At 41.9% G+C, this 24,748-nt stretch overlaps 1 protein-coding gene across 1 annotated transcript in view; it reads right to left on the reverse strand.

Moving 5' to 3' along the window:
• NAPB (NSF attachment protein beta) overlaps positions 1–16,638 on the reverse strand; it is a 39,523-nt gene extending 22,885 nt beyond the window's left edge. The window contains exons 1-2 of the mRNA XM_081033247.1: positions 16,485–16,638; positions 5,134–5,213 (exon numbers count right to left, since the gene is read on the reverse strand). Coding sequence (XP_080889373.1) covers positions 5,134–5,213; positions 16,485–16,582 — 178 coding nt within the window. The 5' untranslated portion in view covers positions 16,583–16,638. The remainder of the gene's footprint in view (positions 1–5,133; positions 5,214–16,484) is intronic.
• Between the last annotated feature and the right edge of the window lie 8,110 nt (positions 16,639–24,748).

The following is a 24,748-nucleotide window of genomic DNA, read 5'->3' on the forward strand; positions in this document are numbered from 1 at the left end:
GAGGAACAAGTATCCCCACAGAACGGCCTAAGCCCTTAGTGCTAGACTTACATCTAGAAAGTTCCATTCCACTGAAAAGAAGCATTCCAGTCAGAAGCGCATGTAAATGTGATAAAGTGAATCTTATGTGTATATAAAAATAACCAGAATCAAGTCAAACAGCAAAAAAAGGTTCTCTCAGCCACAGGTGACCTCCCAAGTGGCCTCTGGGCAACAAGCCTCCATTCAAAAGCAACAGCCTAGTCCCAGGTCATTCAATTCCATTCCCCAGTGTATACTAAACATTGATGGGCTGAGTCAAGCCACTAATGTTTAAAGAAAGGTAAACATGATGAAGCGGAAGAAGAGTTAATAAAAGTAAGCTCAAAGGGGGACTGCCCAGGCCTGCATCCCCTCCCCAGGAACCACCCAGCTCATCGCCTAGAGATAAATTAAGCTGTCCAAATACCCACAGAAAGAGGAGATAAGACCCTAACCAGAGTGATCAAGTTTTAATGGCTGGCCTGCATAAACTGCTGGAAGCTGCCTGTTGTTTGAACTCCAGGCTCATTATAATACAATTAAAATAAAATGAACATTATGGCTTGGCTCCCCCCATGGATTTTTCTGTGTGCATTCTGGGTAAGAACATGCACAGAAAGAAACTAGTTACATAACCAACATATGTCAATCAAATGACCTCAGTTTATATGTCAAATGTCCTATATAAGAAAAAGCTAACCTGAAGTTAGGGGCAGTTGTCTACCCAAGACTCTGCTCCCAGATTCTCTACCACAGCCTTTCTTCTGGAATAACCCTCTAACTTTCATTCCTTTTGAGTCTTGTGAATTCTTTTATATTCTGCAAACAACCAGGGGTATCCAAAGACAAAACATTTGGTTTTGTCAAACTCAGGAGTTCAACTCTACCTCCGCCTCTCCAGGAGTTCCCCTCTATTTCCTCCCCTCTCCCTCAGGAGCCTCTCACTGAAGAGTGTTAGACCCTCCCACTCCTCCTTCACGTTCACTTTCCACAAGGCACCTCCAGTGGTCTAGCCAGTTGGTAAGTGGATGTACCGGGGGACACCTGTGGGGCACGGGGAATTCCATGGGCTGGGTCCGTGACCCCCAACTTTAGTAGTGCTGGGGACAGTCTCACAGCTAATGGTCAGTCTCACACTCTCTGAAGTACACCCTAAGAAGTGCACTATCCCGTAACTCCAGAGTTAGAGACTCTGGCGGAGAATCAGGGGGACACCCTTGATCTCCTGGCTCAGCTATCACAAACCACTACCCTGGCAGCCACGGGAGGTGCCCCTTTATTCCGCAAGCTGTGAACTTGTCAAACCAGCAAGCGCACCGGAGCTCCCTTGTCTCTGCCACTGACGCCTCGTAGGCCAATCACTGGCACTAGTTCTGGCTTATACACTGTCTGGGGTATCCAAAGACAAAATACAACACTGAGGTCAAGGATATTTATTTGCTCAACTTTCTATCTTACACTGTCCATGGACTTAGCTGTGATTGTTGAAAAAAACTGCTAATGAAGGCTTTGTGGACAAAATAAGTTTCTCAGAGAGTGAAAATCAGGCTTACAATTTCGAAATTCAAAATTTTTTCTTAAGTTTATGACAAAATCTGACTGAAATTTGTATGAGGTTTAATCTGTCTATATCTCAGTCTGAAAACTCGTACACTTCTGTACAGAATCACAGGACACTGCCGAGGTCTCCACTGGGACACAGCAACATGAAAGGTTGATGCAGTGATTTTTTTTCAGAAAACGTTTTGGATCAAGGACCACGGATTCTGGAACAGCAAAAAAAGAATCTCTAGCAGAGGAGTCACACAAACAAGGAACAATGCTTGAAGGCAAGAAGGGGCTGGAACTAGGCCAATGACAAGCCCATGCTGCCTGCAGGAGGAGGAATGAAAGTGCAGGGGCAGTGGCAATCAAGGCTTTAAATGTTAACATGAAGAATCCGGACAAGGATGAATCTACTTCATCACGAGGTTTACAGTGAAAGAGAAAGCACCATGGCAGTGCCTCAAAACAATAAGCACCATAGACTAGGGAGTACAAAGACCTCTGGAGACACAGCTCAGGAAGGTCTGGAATAGGGATGTCAGTGCTGACAGGAATGGAGGGGAAAGAATTTGTTTCACTAAAAAAAGCACAATTAAGAATATCATAAAACTTTTTGGTATGAAAAACAATTTTTTCAAAAACATTCAGAACAGTACAGAATATCGTGTCAGATACTCACTGCTGGTATTAGATATTTACTTTAAATTTCTTTTTAAGAGATAAAACATTCAATTCCATTAAAGCTTTGCCTGCCGTTCCTAGTCATGACCCCTTTTCTTGAGGTAAAAAGAATCATAACTCCCACTCAAGTTTCTGGACTTTCACCTGAGGGAAAAGAGGCAGTACAAACTCCCAAGCCAGCCTGCCCAGGTTCAATTCTTGCTCTATGCAAGATAAAAAGAGGGCCCTGGCAAGTTTTAAAATTTTTAACCGCTGACATGGAACAGAACCCCTGCTCACCAGGCTTCAACCCTTTTGTTGGTAAATCATGAGGTTGGGGGTCCCAGAGGAGGGGCCAAAGCTGCTGCAAGGGTAGGTGCACAGGCACCAGGGGTACTTGGGGCAGCAGTCAACTTCTAAGTGTCAGTTCAGGAATGTACCAGCTAAATGGCAGCTTTGATGGGCTCTGCATTAGAAGAGTGTAATAACTTGGATCTCCCAAGTTGAAGTGCTTAGAACAGCCTGGCTCCAGTTACACGTGTTGGCCATTATCATTATTATAGGCAAATCTACTGTACCACCAATACCAGTAGTTTGGGATGTCTAAACGTCATCATTTTCTTTACAACCTACATCTTTCCTCTTCTACCAGTAATTTCATTTTTGATAGCTAACCTACACTGACTGTTCCAGAACAAATCATGGTACATCCTTTCCTCATTGAGTGTAATACCATAACATCCAGGCTCTCTCAGGCTACCTCCATTTCCCCAGATAATATTAAGTGCTTTTATTTTGCAATTTCATGCTCCCAAATTCCAAAACTAGCTGCTGGCTGACTTTTTCGCTCTGAGCACTTATTCCAATCACTGCTAATAAATGCCAACTCGATTTCTTCAAACATAAAAGTGTCTTTAAAGGAGCATATATTAAACTAGTCACACAACTTCACTAGCTAAACGTCCTTACCTGTAAAATTGGTCTAATATCTGCCAAGATGATCTCTCAAAAGCTGAGCATAAAATAAATTGATTTTTAAACTTTTTAAACTATAAAGAGATGCAGTGATGTTATGATTACCACCATTGCAACATAAAAATAATCTCACAGAATGTAATATTTATTCATATATTACATGAATGTCCTGACCATCTACTGTGTTACAAGCACCAGTCTGGGCTCTGCAGATATAGCAGCGATCAAACAGAGAAAAATCCTGGCCTTCTATGGTTTGAGAAAAGGGAAGGGGATTTCCAGGAAAAAGAAGATTGCTATCTTTAAAAGGGGTGGTCAGGGAAGATCTCACTAAGAAGATAACATTTGAAGGACCCAAAGGGAAGAGAATCAGCCACACTCTATTTTGGGGAAAAGATCGCCAGAAAGGCTCTGAGCAGGGAGCCGGGCAAATGAGGGGAGTGGGTAGGAGATGAGGTCAGGGACAGGAACAGAACAGGGTCAAAGATCAGGTAGGTCCTCAAAGATCACTGTTAAGGACTTTAGCTCTTATTTGAAATGACATAAGTTGACTTATGTTTTAACAGGATTACTTTGGAGGTTCATTAAAACAGAGAAGGAAAAATGCAGAAGCTAGAGCAGGCAAGAAATGACTGAGGTGGTGGGCTATATGCAAAGCCTCATTAGTTATATTGATATTAATGACCTCTCTGAAATGGAATTTCCTTAAGGTTAGAACATCTGGTCACCAGATAAAATAAATTTAAGTGGTCTTTTAAGATAAGATCACTTTTCATCTATGATTATAGGACATGAGCAAAACAAAAGATGTGAATGCTGAGGTAATACTCTTCTCCATTTTTTTTGCAGTACATTATAATTTAGACACAAGTACATTTTGAAAACATAACATATCCTTTTCACCTAAAACTAAACCTATAAAAAAATTTTAGAGCCAGAAAGGACCTTTCAGATTCATCTAGTTCAATAGCATTTCCATCATTGAAATGATTTTAAAGAGCTGGCCTTAAATAAGCAAATAGGTAAATCAACACCTTAATTATACACCTTAAACTTATACAATGTTTTGTGTCAATTATATCTCAATAAAGCTGGGGCGGGGAGAGCAAAAGCAAATGAGCAAACAGCCTTGTAGAGGGCAAGGAACCTGTTGTAGGTCACGTAGATGGTGAGAGGCAGGGCCAGAGACCATGTCCCTGCTCTGGTTGAAGGCCATCTCCATTTGAAATACTCTACCACTGAGCCACGACAAGCGCTTTTTCTAGAGGTGGGGATGAATTTGTTTCTCAAATCAGTAGTAGAAAGAGACATCCCCTCTCAGACCAATGAAAATAATAATTCTATTGATCTTGTTATGTGTAATTTCACTGGGTAGAAAGCATTACTTTAAAAAATGACAATGCTGGGTTTATATAAATAACATCCCTACTATCCCATTTCTCAATGGAACCACGATCAGTTATTAAAGAGCTGTTCTCAGAGTAAAGAATGGTGAGGAGTTCTCAACCAATTTTAGGTAAAGAAAAGCAGGCATTTCTATTTATCCTACTTGTTTTCATTGAGTTTTACAACTTTCATTCTTTATGGCAATGGATTTACTTGAGCACATTAGTAAGAAGCAAAAATTACTCTTATTAATTGCAAGTAATTTTAACTCTTTTTAATAACTTTTTGCCTATTATATGAAGTGGTCTATAGAAACTAAAACAGACCTGTTCCTTATGTTTAAAGTTTATGTCAGGATTTCAACTTCGTTCACTAAATCAAGGTCCCTTAATCCCAGTGCACAGTGGCCACATCACTTATTCAGTGCTGACACCTGTCTCTGGGCCAAGAGTCTTATTCTCTATGGGGACAGTAGACAGTCATTTCCTCCTTCAAAATGATTTTAAAATTATCTGCTGGAAAAGCAAACAAAAACTGTATACATACCACTCCAATTTTTAGCCATCTTGAACATATTTGCAGCTCTGTTATACATTTCACAAGCCTCTTCTATTCTTGTGTTTCCTCTAAGAAAAATGTAAAAATGAGATTAAGTTTTACTATAACAACCATCCATGTCCCTAATAATCCCTCCCTCAAATAATAAATATTTAATGAGCATGTATTATGTGCCAGACAAGCAGTATAGAATCTTAACAGCTGCTCAAAGAGGACACTTTTATTCCTGTTTTTAATTCGAGGAAACTAAGGCATACAACAATAAAGTAATTAACCCAAGGTCACACAGCAAGGATGCCACAGAACTGAGATTCAAATACAGATCTGGCTAACCCCAGAGGCTTCACCCTTAACCAGAGTCCTTCCTATGCATGAAAACTAAAGTTTGTGTCAGTCTGAGAAATTAGAAGTACCTTTTTCTTTATTTTAAAAGTTTATTGGGGTGACAATTATTAGTAAAGTTACATAGATTTCAGGTGCACAATTCTGTAATACATCACCTACATGACTCTGGGTGGTGAACACACAACGTGATATATAGGAGAAGTACATTTTTCAAAGATTAAAATTGGAAGGATCTGTATTATCTGTCAGCTCTGGCAAGGAACAATCCCTTCCCCAGAGTGGAAGGAGCCTTATGGTCCAGCTGCTCACCCAGTGTAGAAATACATTTTACAACATCCACTGCTGCTTCCAGAACATACAGTCTCGAAAGTTCTTTACCAGGCAGCTGATTCCATTGAGGGACAGCTTTAGCTACTCAGAAATGTCTTCTTACATAAAAGCCAAAATAATCCTCTGTAACTTCCACCAGTTTTCAAATTCAAGCTTGTTCTCACTAAGCGAAGGCCCCATTATTAAAGGTGTCTCTCTATCTTGTCTATGTGTATTATAAACACAGAGGAAAACCACGACATAGCTGACTCTAACTGTATGGTACACATAATGAGTAACTGAGAGTGAAGTATGGGCATAAAGACTAAGACACAGGAGAGGTCAAGGCTGATGAGAGTGGTCATGATCTGAACACGAGTGAGGGCATACACATGTGCCAGGAACTCAGACAGGCCTCAAACGCCAGCTTGGAGGCAAGCAGCTCGGTGTCAATACAGTCCCAGAGTAGTGGGGCTGGTAGGCCCAGGTATGGCTTACACTTTATAGACATCGAGATCAGTGTGTGCCAGAAAACACTAAGGAAAGAAAGCTCCTGCCCACAGAAGATCAGAATGCTGAGGGAAATTAAACTTTCAGGTCTGGAAAAACTCTGAGTGTCCACCCTCACCCCCCATGTTCCACTGAGGAATCTTTGGTCAGCCTCACCAGATGCCAGTGTAGCGCAGCTGTGTCCTGAGAGCAGCGTGGAAGTCTGCTTCTCTTTACTACCCCATCCTATTTATTCCCATTTAGATGCCTGTGGACAAAATCAGGTCAAAAAGATTATAGCCCATTATTTCAAAGAGCTCAGATGACATCTACACGCAGACAAGTTATTTATCTTCTAAAAACCAATTAATCCTTGAATAATATAAAGTCTTGGTTTTTCCTTGTGAAAATAAAGAAAACCTCATTTCAAATGGACTTGGTAAGCCCTCTGAGGGAGGAACATCTCAGCCACCTACCATTCATCACAGCCTGAATAAACAGCAGGAAAAGAAAGAATTATTTTGAGAAGGGAGGACATTAATCACATGGGAATTGAGTTTCCTGCTTTTAAGAAAAAGGTGGAAGATCCGTCCCTGCCCCAGGAACAACGCACTAACCACTGCTTGCAGCCAATGAGAAACCACCAAAACCTCCAACTTTTCTTCCTCTCTCGTGAATTTTTGTTCAAAACAACCCTCCCCAGTTTCCTTCTGAAACCTAATAAAAGCAAGCTCCTCTCCTTTTGTTCTCCAGATTGGCCTATAGTTGCCATAGCCTGCTTGTCCCGAATTGAAATTCTCTATTCCCAAATAAACCAATTTTGCTGGTAAAATATCTGGTTGTTTTATTTTTAAAATCAATATTATCACCCAACTTAAAGAATATTTTGGAGCACTGTGAAACACTGGCCACTATAGTACACACTATTTTAAAACAGTGGGTGGGAAGATGGAGACATTAAAGTAGAATCCACGGAGACTAATGGCACACACATCATGAAATGCACCCAAAAGAAAAGGTGACAACAACTGAGGTAGCAATAAAACTGCTTCTAAAATCACAAACTACTAGATTAGACCTATTACTAAAAGACAATGACAATGCTGTGATGAGGTGAAAGCAAAACTAAGACACAATTCAGCTGTACCTTCAGAATACCCTGAAGGGATATCACACTACGTCAAAGCACTGACAACAGGATCATTTTTAGTAGTGCCCAGGACCCCTCTGAGGAAAACCCCACCAACCAGGGTAGCTCCTTCACATTACTTATGAGCAACATCGCTTTAGCCACTGGACTCATTGTCTGGGGAAAGTGACCAGCACAGGCCCTGGCACACAGGCCTCAATAATAATGCTGATTCCTCTGTGTCTTGATGAAAGAAACTATCTACATGACTTTAAAAAACAAAGCTTCCCCATGTGTCCCTCAAAACAACAAGCAAATATAGAAAGCCTCCAGAAAAGGAGTAAAAAAATTCAAACTCTGCTTAAAATACCTCTACCATTAAAAGAAACACTGTTTCTCTACTCACAACACTTCTGATACCAAATGTGTGGTGGGTTTTCCACACCAAGCAGTTCTCCAATTTTCTGTGGCCACCAGTTGGGTGTCCTACAATTTAAAATTCTGACACTACCCAGAGTTAGTACAGACCCCACAGATTAAAGGCTCAGTCCCACAACACTGCCCCCCACACAAACACTTCAGACACCAAGTGCAAGTACTATGTCCCCAGGGCACTAGCATCTCTGTCTAACTTGAGTATAAATCAGGGGTTCCCATAACTCTTAAATTCAATTATTTGCTAGAATGGCTCACAGAACTCAGGGAAACACTTTACTTACTATCACCAGTTTATTATATAGGACATAACTAAAGAATAGATAAATGGAAGAGATAATACATATTGGCAAGGCCGGGGGAAGACCGTTCACAGAGCTTCTACTTCGTCTCTGGGGGTGCTACCTCCCGCCCCTCTATGTGTTCACCAACCTGCAAACTCTCTGAACCCTGCCATTTAGTTTTTATGGAGGTTCATTACACAAACATGATTTATTAAAATATTGGCTATAGGTGATTAATTTAATCCCTAGCCTGTTTCCCCTCCCTGGAGGTTGGAGGTGGGACTGAAACTTCTAACTCTCCTATCACATGGTTGGTTCCTCTAACAACCTGCCACACCCTGTAGCCACCTAGGGACCTACCAAGAGTCACCTTGTTAACATATAGTCAGGTATGCTTGAAACAGGCATACATAACAGAAGATGCATTTCTCTCACCCTCATCACTTAGGTTTTCACACGAGGGTTTTCTGAGTTGTGTGCCAGAAACCCAGGATGAAGAACAAATATATATTTCTTACTATACTTTAACAAGCCAATAATATAGAACTATTTATTCTCTGATATATTTTACCCTCCACAAGCAATTTATTTTCATCTGATATTTCATTTCTGTAATCATAGCTTCTAGAAATTTGGAGTTTGCCTACATAACCCTTTTCAAACTTATTTTATTTCTGGGTTTAATGTATTTATAAAAACTCAAACTTTTTTCACATGGTGCAAGAAGTAGCGATATCTATAGGAGGGGAGACACAGAAACCCCAGGAAGATACTTTCAGAATGCTAACTTGAATTTTTACACCAAATACCAGAAACCACTAGATTGAGATCCTCTGTTTCTTCACACACCATTAATAGGATGTGTAGCAACAAGGATGGAGGCTCTGGAGTCAAACTACCTACAAATAAATGCTGTCATTTATTAGCTGCATGCTTCCAGGATGGAACAGACCATTCCTCCTAAGCCTCAGAGAAATCCCACCAGAGCAGCAGACAGATGCTGAGCAGGGGAACATGCCTCTACTGACAAATATGGTCTCAGTATTCTGCCTTGGACTTGGGACTCAATTTTCTGAGAAATTTTCACTTTAAGTAAACGGTGTCAAACATATAGTGATGGAATGAGAACTGACTCTGGATGGTGAACACACAATGTGATGTCCAGATGATGTATTACAGAATTGAACAGTTGAAACCTGTGTAATTTTACTAACCACTGTCACCCCAATAAATTTTAATTAAAAAAACACAAAACAAACAAATAATCAACCAACCAAAAAAAGAAAAAAATCATCCTAGATTCTCAGACACACGAAACAATCTGAGACATTTGAGGGCTGTATGACAAAGGTATCTACATTTAAGCATAATTTCCTGAAATGAAGTTTAACAGAACATGTACAAGGTCTGACAATTAAGTTCGCAAGGTCACCCTAGAAAAAGTGCTACATACTTCATTACTGAATATCACTATGCTCACCTTCGAAGTCCTCCCCTTGGGAAGCTATGCACTGATGCCAGCACCTAGTCCACCCTTCAAAGCAATTCTGGAAATCTTTTTCTGGAATGGCCATCGGGGCTGTCGTCATATTACCCTTGATGTCCTGAATGTCATCAAAATGTCTCCTTTCAATGTTTCCTTTATTTTCGGTTAAAGAGTCACTTGGAGCCAGATCAGGTGAGTGGGGAGGGTGTTCCAATACAGTTACTTGTTTACTGGCTAAAAACTCCCTCACAGACAGTGTCATGTGAGCTGGTGCATTGTCGTGATGCAAGAGCCATGAGTCATTGGTGAAAAGTTCAGGTTGTCTAACTTATTCACACAGCCTTTTCAGCACTTCCAAATAGTAAACTTGGTTAACCGTTTGTCCAGTTGGTACAAATTCATAATGAATAATCCCTCTGATATCAGAAAAGATAGCAACATTGTTGCAACAAGTTTGCGAACTTAATTGTCAGACTTCGTACAAGTTACTCAACATTTACATACCTAAAGAAGTGATCACCATAAGTCCAGCAACCATCTGACACTGTACCACGATACCACAATATTATTGACTATATTCCCTCTGCTGTACATTACATTCCCATGACTTATTTGTTTTAAACCTGGAAATTTGGACCACCCACCTATTGCCCTTCACCACCCACCTATTGCCCTTCACCATTTCCTCCCATTTTATTTTTTCAGTTACAGTTGACATTCAACATTAATTTATATTAATTTCAGGTGTACAGCATATGGTTACACATTTATATAATTTAAGAAATGAATCCCCTGACTAGTCTAGTACTCACCTGGCACTATACATAGTTATTAGCATATTATTGACTATATTCCTTATGCTTCACTTTACATCCCTCTGATTGTTTTGTAACTACCAGTTTCTACTTCTTAATCCCTTCACCTTTTTCATCCTGGCCCTCAACCTCCCTCCCATCTATCACCCTGATGAATCTAGTAACCATCTCACACTATAGGTAGTTATTACAATATTATTGACTATAATCCTTATGCTATACTCTACATGCCCATAACTACTTTGTAACAACCAATTTATACTTCTTAATCCCTTCCCTCTTTTCACGCACCATCCCAACACTGCTCACATCTGGCAACCATCACAATGTTCTGTATCTATGAGTCTGTTTCTGTTTTGTTAGTTTATCTTGTTCTTTAGATTCCACATACAACAAAATCACATTGCATCTGTCTTTCATTGCCTGACATACTCCACTCAGCACAATACCCTCCAGGTCCATCCATGCTGCCACTGATGGAAAGAACCCATTCCCTTCATGGAATATGGCTGAGCAATATTCCATTGTATTGATGTACCACCTCCTCTTTATCCATTCATCCATCAACAGACACCCAGGCTGCGTCCATCTTGGCCACGGTAAACAATGTTGCAACGAACACATGGATACACATGTCCCCTTGAAGTAGTGTTTTGGGTTTCTTCGGATAAATACCAGGAAGTGGTATTACTGGGTCCTTCTTTGTCTCTTGTTATAGCCTTTGTTTTAAAGTCTACTTTGTCTGATTTTTTTTTTTATTTCCATTTTCATAAAATAACTTTTTCTACCCCTTTACTTTCAGTCTGTGTGTGTCTTCTAATCTGAAGTGAGTCTCTTGTAGGCAGCATATGTTAGGGTTTTGTTTTATCCATTTGGCCACCCCATGTTTTTGATTGGAGCATTTAATCCACTTACATTGAAAACAATGGTTGATAGATATATAGTTATTGACATCTTATTATTCATATTTTTTATCCCTTCGGACCCCATCTTAAAGAAGTCCCTCTAATATTCCTTGTAATACTAGTTTGGTGTTGATGAACTCCTTTAGATTTTTCTTGTTTGGGAAGCTCTTTATCTGTCCTTCAGTTTTAAATGATAGCCTTGCTGGGTAGAATACTCTTGATTGCATGTCTTTGCTTTTCATCACTTTGATTATTGCATGCTAATCCCTTCTGTCCTGCCAAGTTTCTGTTGAGAAATCAGCTGATAGTCTTATGGGAGCTTTTTTGTAGGTGATAACTGCTTTTCTCTTGCTTTTAGGATTCTCTTTATCTTTAACCTTTGCCTTCTTTTTCTTTTTTTAATTGGGGAACAGTATGTTCTTCCAGGATGTCAAGTCACTGTTTTCTCAATCTAGTTTTTTTTTGGGGGGGAGGGTGCAGTTCAGCTCCAAGTCAGGTCATTGTTTTCAATCTAGTTGTGGAGGACACAGCTCACTGGCCAATGTGGCGATCTTGGTGTTATGAGCACCATGCTCCAACCACTGAGCCAACCAGCTGCCCAACCTTTACCATTTTGATTATAATGTGTCTTGTGTGGGCCTGTTTGGGTTTTTTGGGGGGACTCCCTGCACTTTCTGGCCTTGTATATCTATTTCCTTTGCCAGATTAGAAAAGTTTTCAGTTATTATTTCTTCAAATAGATTCTCAATTCCTTGCTTTTCTCTTTTCCTTCTGGCACTCCTATGATATGAATGCTGTTACATTTGATGTTGTCCCAGAGGTCTCTTAAACTATCCTCATATTTTTTGGCTTCTTTCTTCTTATTACTGTTGTGATTGGGTGTTTTATGCTACCTTGTCTTTCAAATTGCTAATTCAATCCTCTGATTCATCTAGTCTGCTGGTGATTCCTTCTACTGTATACTTCATTTCAGTTATTGTATTCTTCACTTCTGACTGGTTCTTTTTATGGTTTCTATGTCCTTTTCTTTTTAGTTTGCTACCTCTCTAAGTTCTTTGAACATGCTTGTAACCATTGTTTTGAACTCTGTACCTAGAAGGTTGCTTGCCTGCATTTTGTTTAGTTGTTTTTCTGGAGTTTTCTCCTGTTCTTTCATTTGGGACATATTTCTTTGGTTCCTCGTTTGACTGCCTCTCCGTGTTTGTTTCTAAGTATTAGGTAGGGCTGCTATGTCTCCCAGTCTTGCCAGATAGTAGGGGTCCTATGGGGCCCAGTGGCACAGTCTCCCTGGTAATGAGTCAAGTGCTCCAAGAGTGTCCCTTGTATGGGTTGTGTGTGCTCTCCTGTGGGGTTTGGCCACTTCCCCAGCTTGTGGGTTGCTGTGCAGGGGGCTTACCCCAGGGAGCAGGATTCACCCAAGTGGGCTCTGGTGCCTATTGAGACCACCCTTTGAGTGTGCCACTTGTGTGGCTAACTGTGTGGTGCTCTGCTATGGTCTAAAGACAAACCGCAAGTATGTTGGTTCTGGGGGCTCTTGGGAAGGGCTCGGTGCAGGGCCAGGTCAGCCACTGCCTGTGACCGGCTGGGGACTACCTGATAGGAACTACAAAGTGATCCACAGTTGGTCACTGCTTGTGCTGTATCTGGAGGTGCGTGGGAGAGGCCATGGTACAAACCAAGGACAGCTGCCACCAGTAGCAGGTCTGGGGTGGCTCCACAAAAAGCCAGGACACTCTGAGGACCTGCTGCCACCTGCCAGCTCCCGTAAGGTTCAGCTGTTGCTAAAGTCTCCTGTGGTACGCAAGTTGGGTAAGGCAGGGTCTCAATCAGTCAGCACAGCTGAGCAGCAGAGCTCACCAAGCCAGTCTGATTCAGATTTGGCCTATGGGGGCAGGCTCAACACAGGAAAAATGGCACCGCCTGCTGGCTGCATGGAAGAAGGCCCCACAGAGAAAATGGGAACTATCCCTTCAGTCCTCATCATGAAGTTACACAACTCAGTCTCTCACCCATGTCTCTGATGCACCAGAGTCATCATTCCTCCACCGGAGCCCAGGGTGTGTGCCTGCACGGGCCCTTTAAGAGGATGTTTGGGTTTCCCGCAACCTTCTGTCCCACCTGGGCAGTCAGAATTCCCACTGTTTTCCATATCCAGAAGTTGTGGGGGCTCCTCTTCCCGGCACCAGCACTCCCGGCTAGGGAGCCTGGTATAGGGAGCTGGGGTCCCTCGCTCCTTTGTGGGGAACCTCTGTGGCCAAGATATCTCTCCCAATTTTCAACCACCACATGTGGGTGTGAGACCAACCCATTTCACGTCTCTGCCCCTCCTACAAGTCCCAACATGGCTTCTTCCTTATATCCTTAATTATAAAACTTGTGTTCAGTTAGACTTCAGATGGTTCTCCTGGTTGACTGTTCTATAATTTAGTTGTAATTTTGATATGTTCACAGGATGAGGCAAGCACAGCATTTATCTAGTCTGCCATCTTGGATCTCTTTCTGAACTAATAGGCTTTAATCTGCAGTTTAAGAGTAAGTCTATGACATGAAATATCTGCAAAATACTGAGCAAATTTTAATGGCTACCACATCCTCAAAACAGCATCACCTGTCCCCTTTAAAGCACTAATTGGTCAGCTCTTAAATATATGGTCTCAGATGACACTCCTATCAGTATGTGTGTTTTGTTAATTCAGAAGTCTGACATGGAGATGGACTACACTGTGGTTTAAATAAAGAATAACAAGTACATGGGAAAATTCTATAGATAAAGAATGGGAAGCAGGATGGAGTAACATATATTCCACCCTAGAAAGAGGGATACCATGTTTCCCCGAAAATAAGACCTAGCCAGACAATCAGCTCTAATGCGTCTTTTGAAGCAAAAATTAATATAAGACTTGGTCTTATTTTACTAGACCGGGTCTCATATAATATAACGTAACACAACACAACACAACATAATATAATGTAATACCGGATCTTATATTCATTTTTGCTCCAAAAGACGCATGAGAGCCAATTGTCCGGCTAGGTCTTATTTTCGGGGAAACACAGTAGGTGCAAGTGATGCCAGATATAATGTAAGATTCTAAACATCCAAAATTGATACAAAATCTGTCTTTCCATTGTAACTGAGAAAGAAACTAGGCCCAGTTTTTTACTTCAAATAATTATACAATTAAAACTCACAGAACTCTGAGTACTCTTCTTCCCCAACCTTGCCTGCAGCCAAGTATCACTGATCTAATAACACAGTCCTTCATAATATAAATAACATTTATATGGTACATTTATAAATAACATTTGTATGGCTCTTTCAAATATTTTATTTCATTAAAAGACACAGTGATCCAGTCCACAGGGTCTTTGGCTCTGAAATCTTGGCAAAGTCATTTAATCTGCCTGGCTTTCTGCTTCCTTGACAAATAAATGGGACTGACAATTTTGATGAATATGCTAATTATTTCCAGCTGTTCTAAACGTTTTACAAACATAAACTCATTGAACCTTCACTATGAGATATACTATTCTTACCCTCTTTTTATAGCAGAGGAAACTGAGGCACAGAGAGGCTAAGTCACTAGCCCCAGATCTGAAAGCTAGGACAATAAACTGATCTGCTGTATTCAGGTCAGGCCTAGGATGGTACAAATTGAGTGTGAATGGTGAAGATGAAAGTCTTCCTATAAGGCCTGTCAATGAAATAGGTGATCAACAGTCAAGAAGAAAAAAAGATGTTTAAAAACAAAAAAGCTTGCTTCAAAATCCTTTTAGGATTATTGATTCAATATGTGGTCTAGTTTCATAAAAAACAGTAATGCAACACCTCTTCACAAAAAGCAGTGTGTTCCCCTGAAACAAGCATCAAGTGCTAAAATGCTTTGTTCTTCCGTCAATTACAAATTCTCTTCTAAGAAAGGATATCTTGACTTGAAATACACTGTGACATGGCATGAGGTGCTATGACATTAAATTTTATCTGAATAAATTTTAAACATTATCTGAATCAGAAAAAGGAACGATTGTTTAGCGTTCGCATCAAGTATTAGGCAGTACTCCTTACGTACTGTAACTTTTACAGGGGAACAAACTTACAATTCATTGCTAGATGTATGTCAAACTACACATACATGAGAAACTTAGAACCCTGCTGGGATGAGTGCCCTCTGAGACGTTCTTGGGGACAGGAACCCTTACCTTACCTTTATGCATCTTTGCATCCCACACTACTATGCATTGCATGAAACCTGCATTTCAGCATCTCCTGGAGATGTGTCAACGAGGTAAAGCATTATAACCAAAAGAATAGAGGTGGCAAAACAAGCAAATTCCAAACTGAAATTGTACAGAAATAAAACTGCCACTTTGTCCTCAAGAATATGCTCCTGGTGTCTACAGAGGATCTTTCACTTTCAAAAACAAAAATCACCACGAAATTTCTGCCTCTTATCCTAAACAGCTGAATCATTCATATTCAACCACCCATAATTCTTCCAAAACCATCCGTGCTTTTGGGGAAGTCCGAATGTCAAACTTTCCCTAGAAGAACATGGAAGAATTATAGGCAATTAAAGGATTCCCAAAAGATGCGAACTTACACAGGAGCTGCCTCGTCCTTAAGCAAACAGGAGGCCCTGGCCATTAAATCAATCTCTGGTGGAGGAAGAGTATTACGCTGAGAAAACCAGCGGCTCACACAGGAACGTTTATTAAACCCCCGCCGGGCGCTCGCGGACGGGCCTGTGAACGCGGCGCTGCGGCCGCGCGCCCTCCCGCAGTCCCGGGGGCCGGCGCCGGTCTCCCGAGCTGTGCGGGGAGACGAACCAACCCGCCTCGCCACTGCGGTGAGGCCCACGCACACCCCGGGCTGCAACGGACCCGAGGCCTGGGGACCCCGCACCCCGAGAACCGCGCCGCGCTCCGGGGGTCACGGAGAGGGCAGGGGATCCGTGGGGGGTCTGGGGCCCCGAGCGCCGCGGGCGCTCCGGGGTGTGGAGATCGCGCCGTGGCGAGGCCGGGGCGCTCGGGAATCTCGGGGGGATCCCGGCGGCCCCAAGGGAAGCTCGGAGGAAAGGGCAGCCAGCCGGGGAGGGGGCTTGGCACAGAAACTCCCTCAGGGCACGCGGGTCTGACGCTTACCCAAACAGCCCTCGGAGGAAGGAGTGGGAGGCCTTGACTCGCTTCTCGGCCTCCGCCATCAGCTGGACTGCCTCACGCTCCTTCCCCGCGTTGTCCATGTCGCCAGCCGCAGCACCACAGCCTCCTCGGCGGGCAGGGGAGCGTCTTCCCCGCCCTACCCTCGCGGGGGAGGGGAGCGCAGGCGCGGCGCGCTCAGCCTCCTGGGATTTGTAGTCCCGGGTCTACGCTGGCGGCCAGGTTGCGCAACGCATCATCTACAGTTCCCAGCCGGGCTCAGAGTGGGTGGGGATGCGATCCGAGCTCGCAGACCGCTGACACCGGTGGTTTCCGAAGGGTGATCCTAAGCCTTGGTGAGCTTTAATCGTTTAAGTGTGCGGGGGAATTGGGAAATTACCCGTGGCTTTCCGTAAGGATCGCCTCAACTCTCAGCATCACAGTTGGTTCGGGAATTCCTTCTTAGCAGGACTGACACTTGGCAATGGGATGGATGAGGAAACAGGATAACAGAATGGAGTGCTCCATCTGCAGACCAGTCGAGTTCCACAAAAGGGAATCTAATGCAGTGTGGATGAAAAGGGGGCCACATACTAAACCTGACAAACTCAGAGGAGGCCGGCATGGTAGGTCCTACAAACTCAGAGACTGAAATTAACCATATAGGATGGTCTAAACATAAAAAAAATTACTAATTAAAAGGGGTCATGGTGAGTAGTCACATCCTTGGCCAGTACTTTCCTTGACAAACAAAGGCCAATCTTTATCTTAAGTGAGCCTACTGTCGTTGTGTATCTAAGATAACATACCCTTGGAATGTCAGACCAATCCTGTTTTCCAGACCCCTCAGGACACAGTCCATCGCACCAGACAGAACCCTCATTGTTCTCTTGTTCCCAGAATACCATCTCTAAGTGCTGTATAATGTTAATTATTAACTATCCTGTACCAATGTAAAAGAAGTATGTGTCTCTCCCTTTTAACCAATCCCAGAGATTTCCCCTCTTTGCTTTCTCCCACCCCCTTAATCTACCTCCAATGGATTTCGTGTAACCCTCCTTACATCTCCTCCTTTGATCTAATAAAATAAGCTGAAAAACTGCCATTCTCTGGAGTTTTATTAACCCATTGAAATTTTGCTTCCTAGCAATTGTCATCAGTTTGGCTCAAAAAACTCTAAACTTCTCTACAGGTATGGACAGCAGCCACAGAAAACAACTTCATTAAATGTGTAGTGTCCACCCACCCACAAGCAACAGCTGGCAGAAAGAGCCATTTTTATTTCCAGAGCAAGACATTTAAGAATGTATCATTTCCCCCAATATAAATTCAGAGTTATTTTTCAGGCTTCCCATATTGCAACCTTCTGTTGGTCCTCTCTTCCTTGGTTATAATAAGTTGCATATATGCAATATATACATACTCCACTTTTTATTGACTGAATTCTTTTTGGTGGATGTTTGCCATTGAGCTGTCTTATCCTTTACATAATGCTGGCCATAGGGGGTGGGTCTCCTGGGACACAATTCCTGCATGCCAGGAAGAATTCTAATCTCTTAAGAGAAGTATCCATAGATAGATGCTAATCATGTGCCAAACATTTCCAGAACTGTCCCAGAAGTAGTTATTATTTTTTTAATGCAAAGTCTAGACCATTACATTTGGCAATGCTAAAGCAGAGCTGGTGAAGCAAATATAAAAATCACTGCCAAATGAGAACTTGTGACAATTTCAAACTATTAATAAGTACACGGTGGGCACTGGCACACAAAATATATCTAAGAAAATGTAGTTTGCCCTTAGAGAGCAAGGCAAGAAGGGCCAAACTCCTAGAGAGAAAGATAACTAAAGCAAATATCACAGTTTATGCATTGCAGGACACTCTAGAGATAGAAGGAAATCTCCGATCTTAAGGCAGAGTTTATTTACTATTATTACGTGCATTATTCTAACTTTTGGAGCAGTATGGGGAAAGAAAAGGGAAGGAAATTGGAAGTGGTAGTAAATGCAGGAGTAAAGAAGAAAACTGAAAAAAGTGGACATAAGAATTTGAAAAGCAGAGCAGTCCATGGGGACTTAGTAGAGTGGGGCCAACTCAAAAGCTCTGAAGTGCAGCATCAGTTTGTTGATTAAAGCAGTTCCCAGACTTAGCTCAATGCAGAAACTCCAAGAAATACTGATTCCTAAGCCACTAGCTTTTTGTATCAGTATTTCCTAGCGTTGGAAATACCTGTCCATGACTATTTTAAAGCTTACAATTCTAGATTTTCAAATCTGTAGTCAACTAAAATGGAGATAGAATTAACTGCCTCCTCTAAACTAGAACTTGCAGTTAAGGGTTGCAAAAGTATATGTTGACATTTTTTACGTTTCCTGATATTTCCCCCATTTCTTTCTCACAGGAAACCTACAGGCACTCCCACCGTTCTCCCAACCCACACCCCACGCTATCTATCAGATTTAGCGAAAAACTTCAAACCTTAATTGTTGTGTAGGGCAAGTGTTTTCTTATCCCAGTGGCTATGGTAGGTGGGTGGAGATGACAGAGCAGAGAGACAAACCTCACAGAGTAAGGACTAGAGAAATAGATGAGGAATCCTTGCAGGAGGAGGCAAAAGGAGACCTGCTCCTGCTCTGGTGTGGAATAGAGAGGAAATGAGACCCTTAAGTAGACGCTGGTCCCAGAGTATATCCAAAGGATCCATGGATCTACACCTGTGCTGATTAGGATGGTAGCCACTCACCACAGGTGGCCATTTAAGGTTAAATCAAATAATATGAAATGAAATGTAAAATTTCATTCCTCAGTCACACTAGCCACATTTCAACTACTCAATAGCTACATATAACTAGTGGCTACCATATTGGACTGCACAAATATAGAACATTTTTGTCATTGCACAAGGTTCTAATAGACAATGCTGGTCTGTACACCTATGCCTTTCAGCAGGCCTGGACACTGAGACAAAGAAAAAGGGAAAAGTCTTCAGACAGTTTCTGAGAAGATGGAGCAGGAAAGAAAGACCCTGTACCCAGAACGAGGCAAAACCAAACAGAATCTCTGGCTTTTCCCTATGAGCAGATCAGGGTGGACACAGACACTCAGACTGAGTGAACACACAGAAGCTAGATTGGAATGTCAAGTGTTCAACTACCCATCCTGAGAGGTGGTCTGCAAAGGCAAGGCTGAAGCCACTTGAGAACATGCAGCTCTAAGAGAGGCAGGATCAGACCTACATGGAAAACAAGGTGTGGCCATCCATCTGCATGTGCTCATAGAAGGAGTGTGGTGCAGAGAGAGTCCTGTGTGGAGTCTGGCACCAATGGAGAGTGCAGTGGGTACAAATGCAGTGCATCTCCAGGATTGCGTGGGCTGGTGTGCTCACTGTCCAGCACAGGTACCCAGTGCACTGGGTGAGTGCCTGCAATGTAGCTGAGTGCAGCTAGCTCTCACTACTCAATGGTGCAACAGCAGCTACCAGTTACTAAGTTGACTTAGTGTCACCCTCCTCCTCTCCTTCTGATTCCAAAATCAGTAGGAAACTTCTGACCATGACTAGCACTTAATATTCCCATGCCTCCTTGTCCCAACGGCCAGCACTTGCAATTCTCCTGAGAATTCTCTTTGGACTTCCAGTCTTCTCCGCTTGAATGCTAGAGGGGTAAGTGGAAGGGGTGGTAAATTAACTTCATTAATATGGGAATTAATGGCTTTCTGCCTCTTGGGAGCAGCCCTCAATCAATGACTGTTGAGAAGTTGGAGGATAAATACCCATCTGCTGGGATGATTCTGAACAATATTCTACACTCTCCCGGAGGTCCCAGTGGGAATGAGCTCTAGTTGCTGACAGTAGAAACTGGCTTGTTCTGTACCCTTTTTTGGCCTCCTTCTCTTCTGTGACCCCATACCCCTACTGGTGATGCCCAGTGTCACCTCCAATAAATTGCTTTCACTAGAATTCTTATCTCAAGGTCTACTTCTGGGAGGACACAAACTAAGACAGGGAGAGTATGCACTGAGGACCAATAGGTGTGTTCTGGTCCCCATGGACATCATGGTGTTCATTACAAATTTATAAATCGGCATTCTTATCTATGGATAACTTTACTTAGGGTTCCAGTTTCCACTCTAACTTAGTGGTGTAAAACGACAACAATCATTTATCGTTATTGTCACCTGTGCTTCTAGGGGCTGACTGGGCTCAGCTGGGTGGTTCTTACATAGGGCTTCTCAGTCAAATGGTAGCTGGAGCTGTGGTCTGCTTGGGCTACTTCATTCACACGCCTGGTGCCTGGGATGAGAAGATTCAAAAGGTGGGAGTAACCAAGGCTCTTTGCATCTCTCTCTAGTCTCATGTGGTGTCCAGGGCTCCAAAGGTGCTGGGGGCGCGGAGCTAGGTAACTCCTGGATACAGAGGATATAAAGATTTATAACCTAATCCTCAAAGTTCCAAGGTATCATCACTTCTGCTTCCCTGAAGCAAATCATGCAAGCTCACCTGTATTAAAGAGGAGAGTCTCAAAGGATTTGCAGATGTTGTAAAACCACCACAATTAGGTTCAAGGATGTCAGTGCCCACCTTGGTCCACTCTGGTTGTATTGACAAAGCTGTGAAGTTGAGGCCTCTGAGCTGGCCGAGGGGCTCTTATCCATTTTCAGCTGGCTCCTTCAATGACATCTCAGGCTCAATTCTGTCTGCAACATAAAAGTTGCTCAGAGACATCCAGACAAGGCCAAGGCTCGTCCAGTGTACTCCTGTTAGAAGGCAGGGAAGAAAGGAAGCCATTCCAGAAGGTTCTTCATCCAAAAATGTTAAAGTAATGAATTTATGAAAATGAATGTTCTCTATTCATGTTGTTGAGGTTGGGCTTCTGTACTTTGTGTAACTTTAAGTATAGAATTTAATTATTCTGTTTATAGTAGTTCTTTTCATTTTCCTCATTGACTTGCAAAACCCAGGGGTATTTGAATGAGAAACTTCAGAGGAATAATTAGGTAAGAGTTTTTTATTACAAATACTTTTTTTTAACTTTTCTAAACGGCATTAGTTTATATATATGTGTGTGTGTTTGAGACATTTCATATTCATACCATGTCAAAATTGCTAGAAATATTTCTAAAGGTAACTTTGTTAATATTATTTAGCATTTCCTTAAGAAATTATTTTATAAAATTTAGACCAAAGAGCTGCAAAAGATAAAATTAAATATACACAAATATCTGTTAGACAATGGTAAATTAAGTTAAAATAAATACCTATGAAAAAATAATATTAATGTCAATTAATGTTATTCTTTTCGTTAGTTGATATGAAATTCCACAAATATTTGGAAACTTGATGGTTTTAAATATAGCAGAGGGCATAAAAACAAAGATGATGCAACTTATTTCTATGATATATTCTAAGACCTTTTCTATTCTTGAAGTTATGATTCTGAAATGCACAATGGCTCAAAGGGAAAAACCGTCTATTTTCTAGACTGTCTTTTGATTTCCTTTCATCTTATTATTTAATGTTACATTAAAAGAAATTTTAGGGGAAAAATTTCACCCATATTTCTAACTACCAAGACTGTTTTCATTTTTTATGCATATGTACTCCTATCGAATCTTTACCCATTGAATCTGCAATGACAGAATCGACTGTACTTTGGAAGGGTGTCTGGATAAGGAAAATTAAATGAAGTCAGATCAAAGAATCTCCCTTTCCCAATCCTAAAATAAATGGACAAAAAAGTAAAAAATTAGCAACTCTTCCAGATAATTAAGACAAAGGGAAATCTCCCTGTGCTGGATCATTCATTTGCCCCTCATTCCCACTCATACCCTTCTCTGTGCTGCCCCAGAACACTGGCCTGTGTGGACTCCATCAGTGGGGCATCTGCACCCTCTGACAGTTGCATTTGGCCAAACAGGGTGCTAGAGTGAGGTAGAGGGCAAAAGGTGACTGGGGTCATGGTATTTGTTCCCTGGTTCTTCCATAAGCGGATTGGCTGAGGCTTCCTGACTCCTAGGTGGCTGCCCTCATCCTTCAGGCTCAAGAGTGCTAGCATGGGGGCCTCTAGCTGCATATGATGGCCCTGTGCCCAGGGTCCCCTTACACCTGCAACATTGTAAATCCCCCTGTAAATAAATCCTCCTATTGCAAGGGTGCCTCTGTTTACTAAGGAACCCTGACTGAAATGCTCCTCAACTTATTGTGTGAGGCTAATATAACCTTGAAACCCAAACCAGAAAAGGCCAGTATGAGAAAGGGCAATCTTGGGCCTGTCTCACTCATGAACGTGGATACAAAAATTCTAAACAAAACATTAGCAAACACACCATGCACAAAAATCTAGATGGTTATGGACATAAATGTGAAATGCTAAACTTTAAAAATTTTAGGGGCCGGCCCGGTGGCTCAGGCGGTTGGAGCTCCATGCTCCTAACTCCGAAGGCTGCCGGTTCGATTCCCACATGGGCCAGCGGGCTCTCAACAAAAAAAAAAAAAAAAAAAAAAAAAAAAAAAAAATTTTAGAAGTTTTAAATAAAAATACAGGGCAGTAGCTTTATTACCATGATTTCCTAAATCAGACCTCAAAACTGCAAATTATAAGGAAAAAAATGATACATTCACTCCATTAAGATTAAAGATTTCTTTTCACCAACATAGCATAACACAAATGAAAAGATAAAACCATAATTCAGAAAAAAGATATTTGCAGCACATATGAGTATACCCCATAATAGTTATGATTAAGGATAAAGAAATCCTACAATTCAGTGGAATACAAACAACCAAATAGAAAAATGAGCCAAGAGCTTGAAGATTTGAAAGTCACAATGAAGTCTTGGTTGTTTATTGCTTCGAGAGCATGTCTGCTCACACAAAAATAGAAAGATAGGGAAACTAGAAGCAGGAGCGCAGCCCTGCAGAACCTCTGTGCTTTTTATTTGCTTTCAAAATGGGATCTGATGGCTCTTTAAAGGGAGTAGACTGGTTAGGAGCTGGCAAACCAAATCAAGTATCTCTTTTCCAAAGTTTGCATTATAGCCACTTTGCTTTGATGAAAGTCCTACATTAGTACTCATTTTCACTAACAGAAAGAAATCCAAAGAGGATTTTCACTTATGCAAAAAAGGCAAAAAGCTTCAATATTTGTTTTTCAGGAGCCATTATATAGGCAGCGTGCACCCTGAGCAGCGAGAGTGGCCTTACCACGCTCCTTCCCCACGAACTACACTCAGCATCTCAGCATCAAGTCTTTGAACTGTGCGCATTGTGATTTATCTCGATTTATTTTATGCGTCGGTTAGCAAAATGTGTCCTAAGGTATTAGAAAAGTCTAAGAGAACTCTTACAAGTGTTACCTTTAGTGTAAAACTAGACATCATTAAATATTTCAATTGTGGTGAATGAAATAAAGACACTGTGCATTGAACTTGCCTGCGTCCCCTATTCATACTATTTACATTCAGAGAGAAAGCATCTTGAAAGCTGCCCAGGTTACAATTGGTTCTGCCAGGGCAAAGTGGTCTCCTTTTGGTAGAATCCAGTAATGGGTAAAGTGGAAAGTCTATTGCTTGAATGATTGATGGGAGTGTAAAAAGCGTATTTATTATAGCTTTCCTACTTTTACTACATGTTAGTGTCATTTTAGGTTTTATGTGTTGTGTGGTGTGGTTTGGTAGGTTATTTTGTGGTCTGGAAATGCTCCCAAATTTTTCCATATAAATTAATAGTAATTGCTTCTTCACTTTATGCCATTTCTGCTTATGTAAGGTTTTATGGTAATGCTCTACTTCCTTAGAGTGGGGAAAACCTGTACTGTGTTATGAAAAATATCTGCAGAAAGGAGACCAAAGGCTGCATGAGGACGATGGCCTGCCAATAAACCCCTCCATCCTCGGTGTCCTTATTTGTCTCTGATCCCCAGGTGAGAGTCCTACACAAACAGTGAGAATGTCCGGTCTCCTGTGACATCTCTGACTTTCTGAGCCTCGTGATTTCTCAGGTTTCTTTGTCTGGAAAGAGAAAATGTACACTGGGCCTTTTGGGGCTGTGCCAGTATAAGGCATCTGTAGTACCATCTCATAACTATTAACATTCTGTGCCTGCAGCTGGCCTGCTCCCTGGAACTAGCGGGCATTTCCAGCGAAGGTCAGTCACATCTTTCTTCTGCAGCCCCAGGGAAGGGGGCTCGGGGCTGCAATGGGGGCTGCTGCTGGCAGCCTGGGCAATGCTCCCCAGCACCTCCCTTGGGAGAGTACTCTGGCAGTTTCCCAG

The sequence above is a fragment of the Rhinolophus hipposideros genome, assembly GCF_964194185.1.
Source record: "Rhinolophus hipposideros genome assembly, chromosome: 22".
In the NCBI taxonomy this organism is placed as follows: Eukaryota; Metazoa; Chordata; class Mammalia; order Chiroptera; family Rhinolophidae; genus Rhinolophus; species Rhinolophus hipposideros.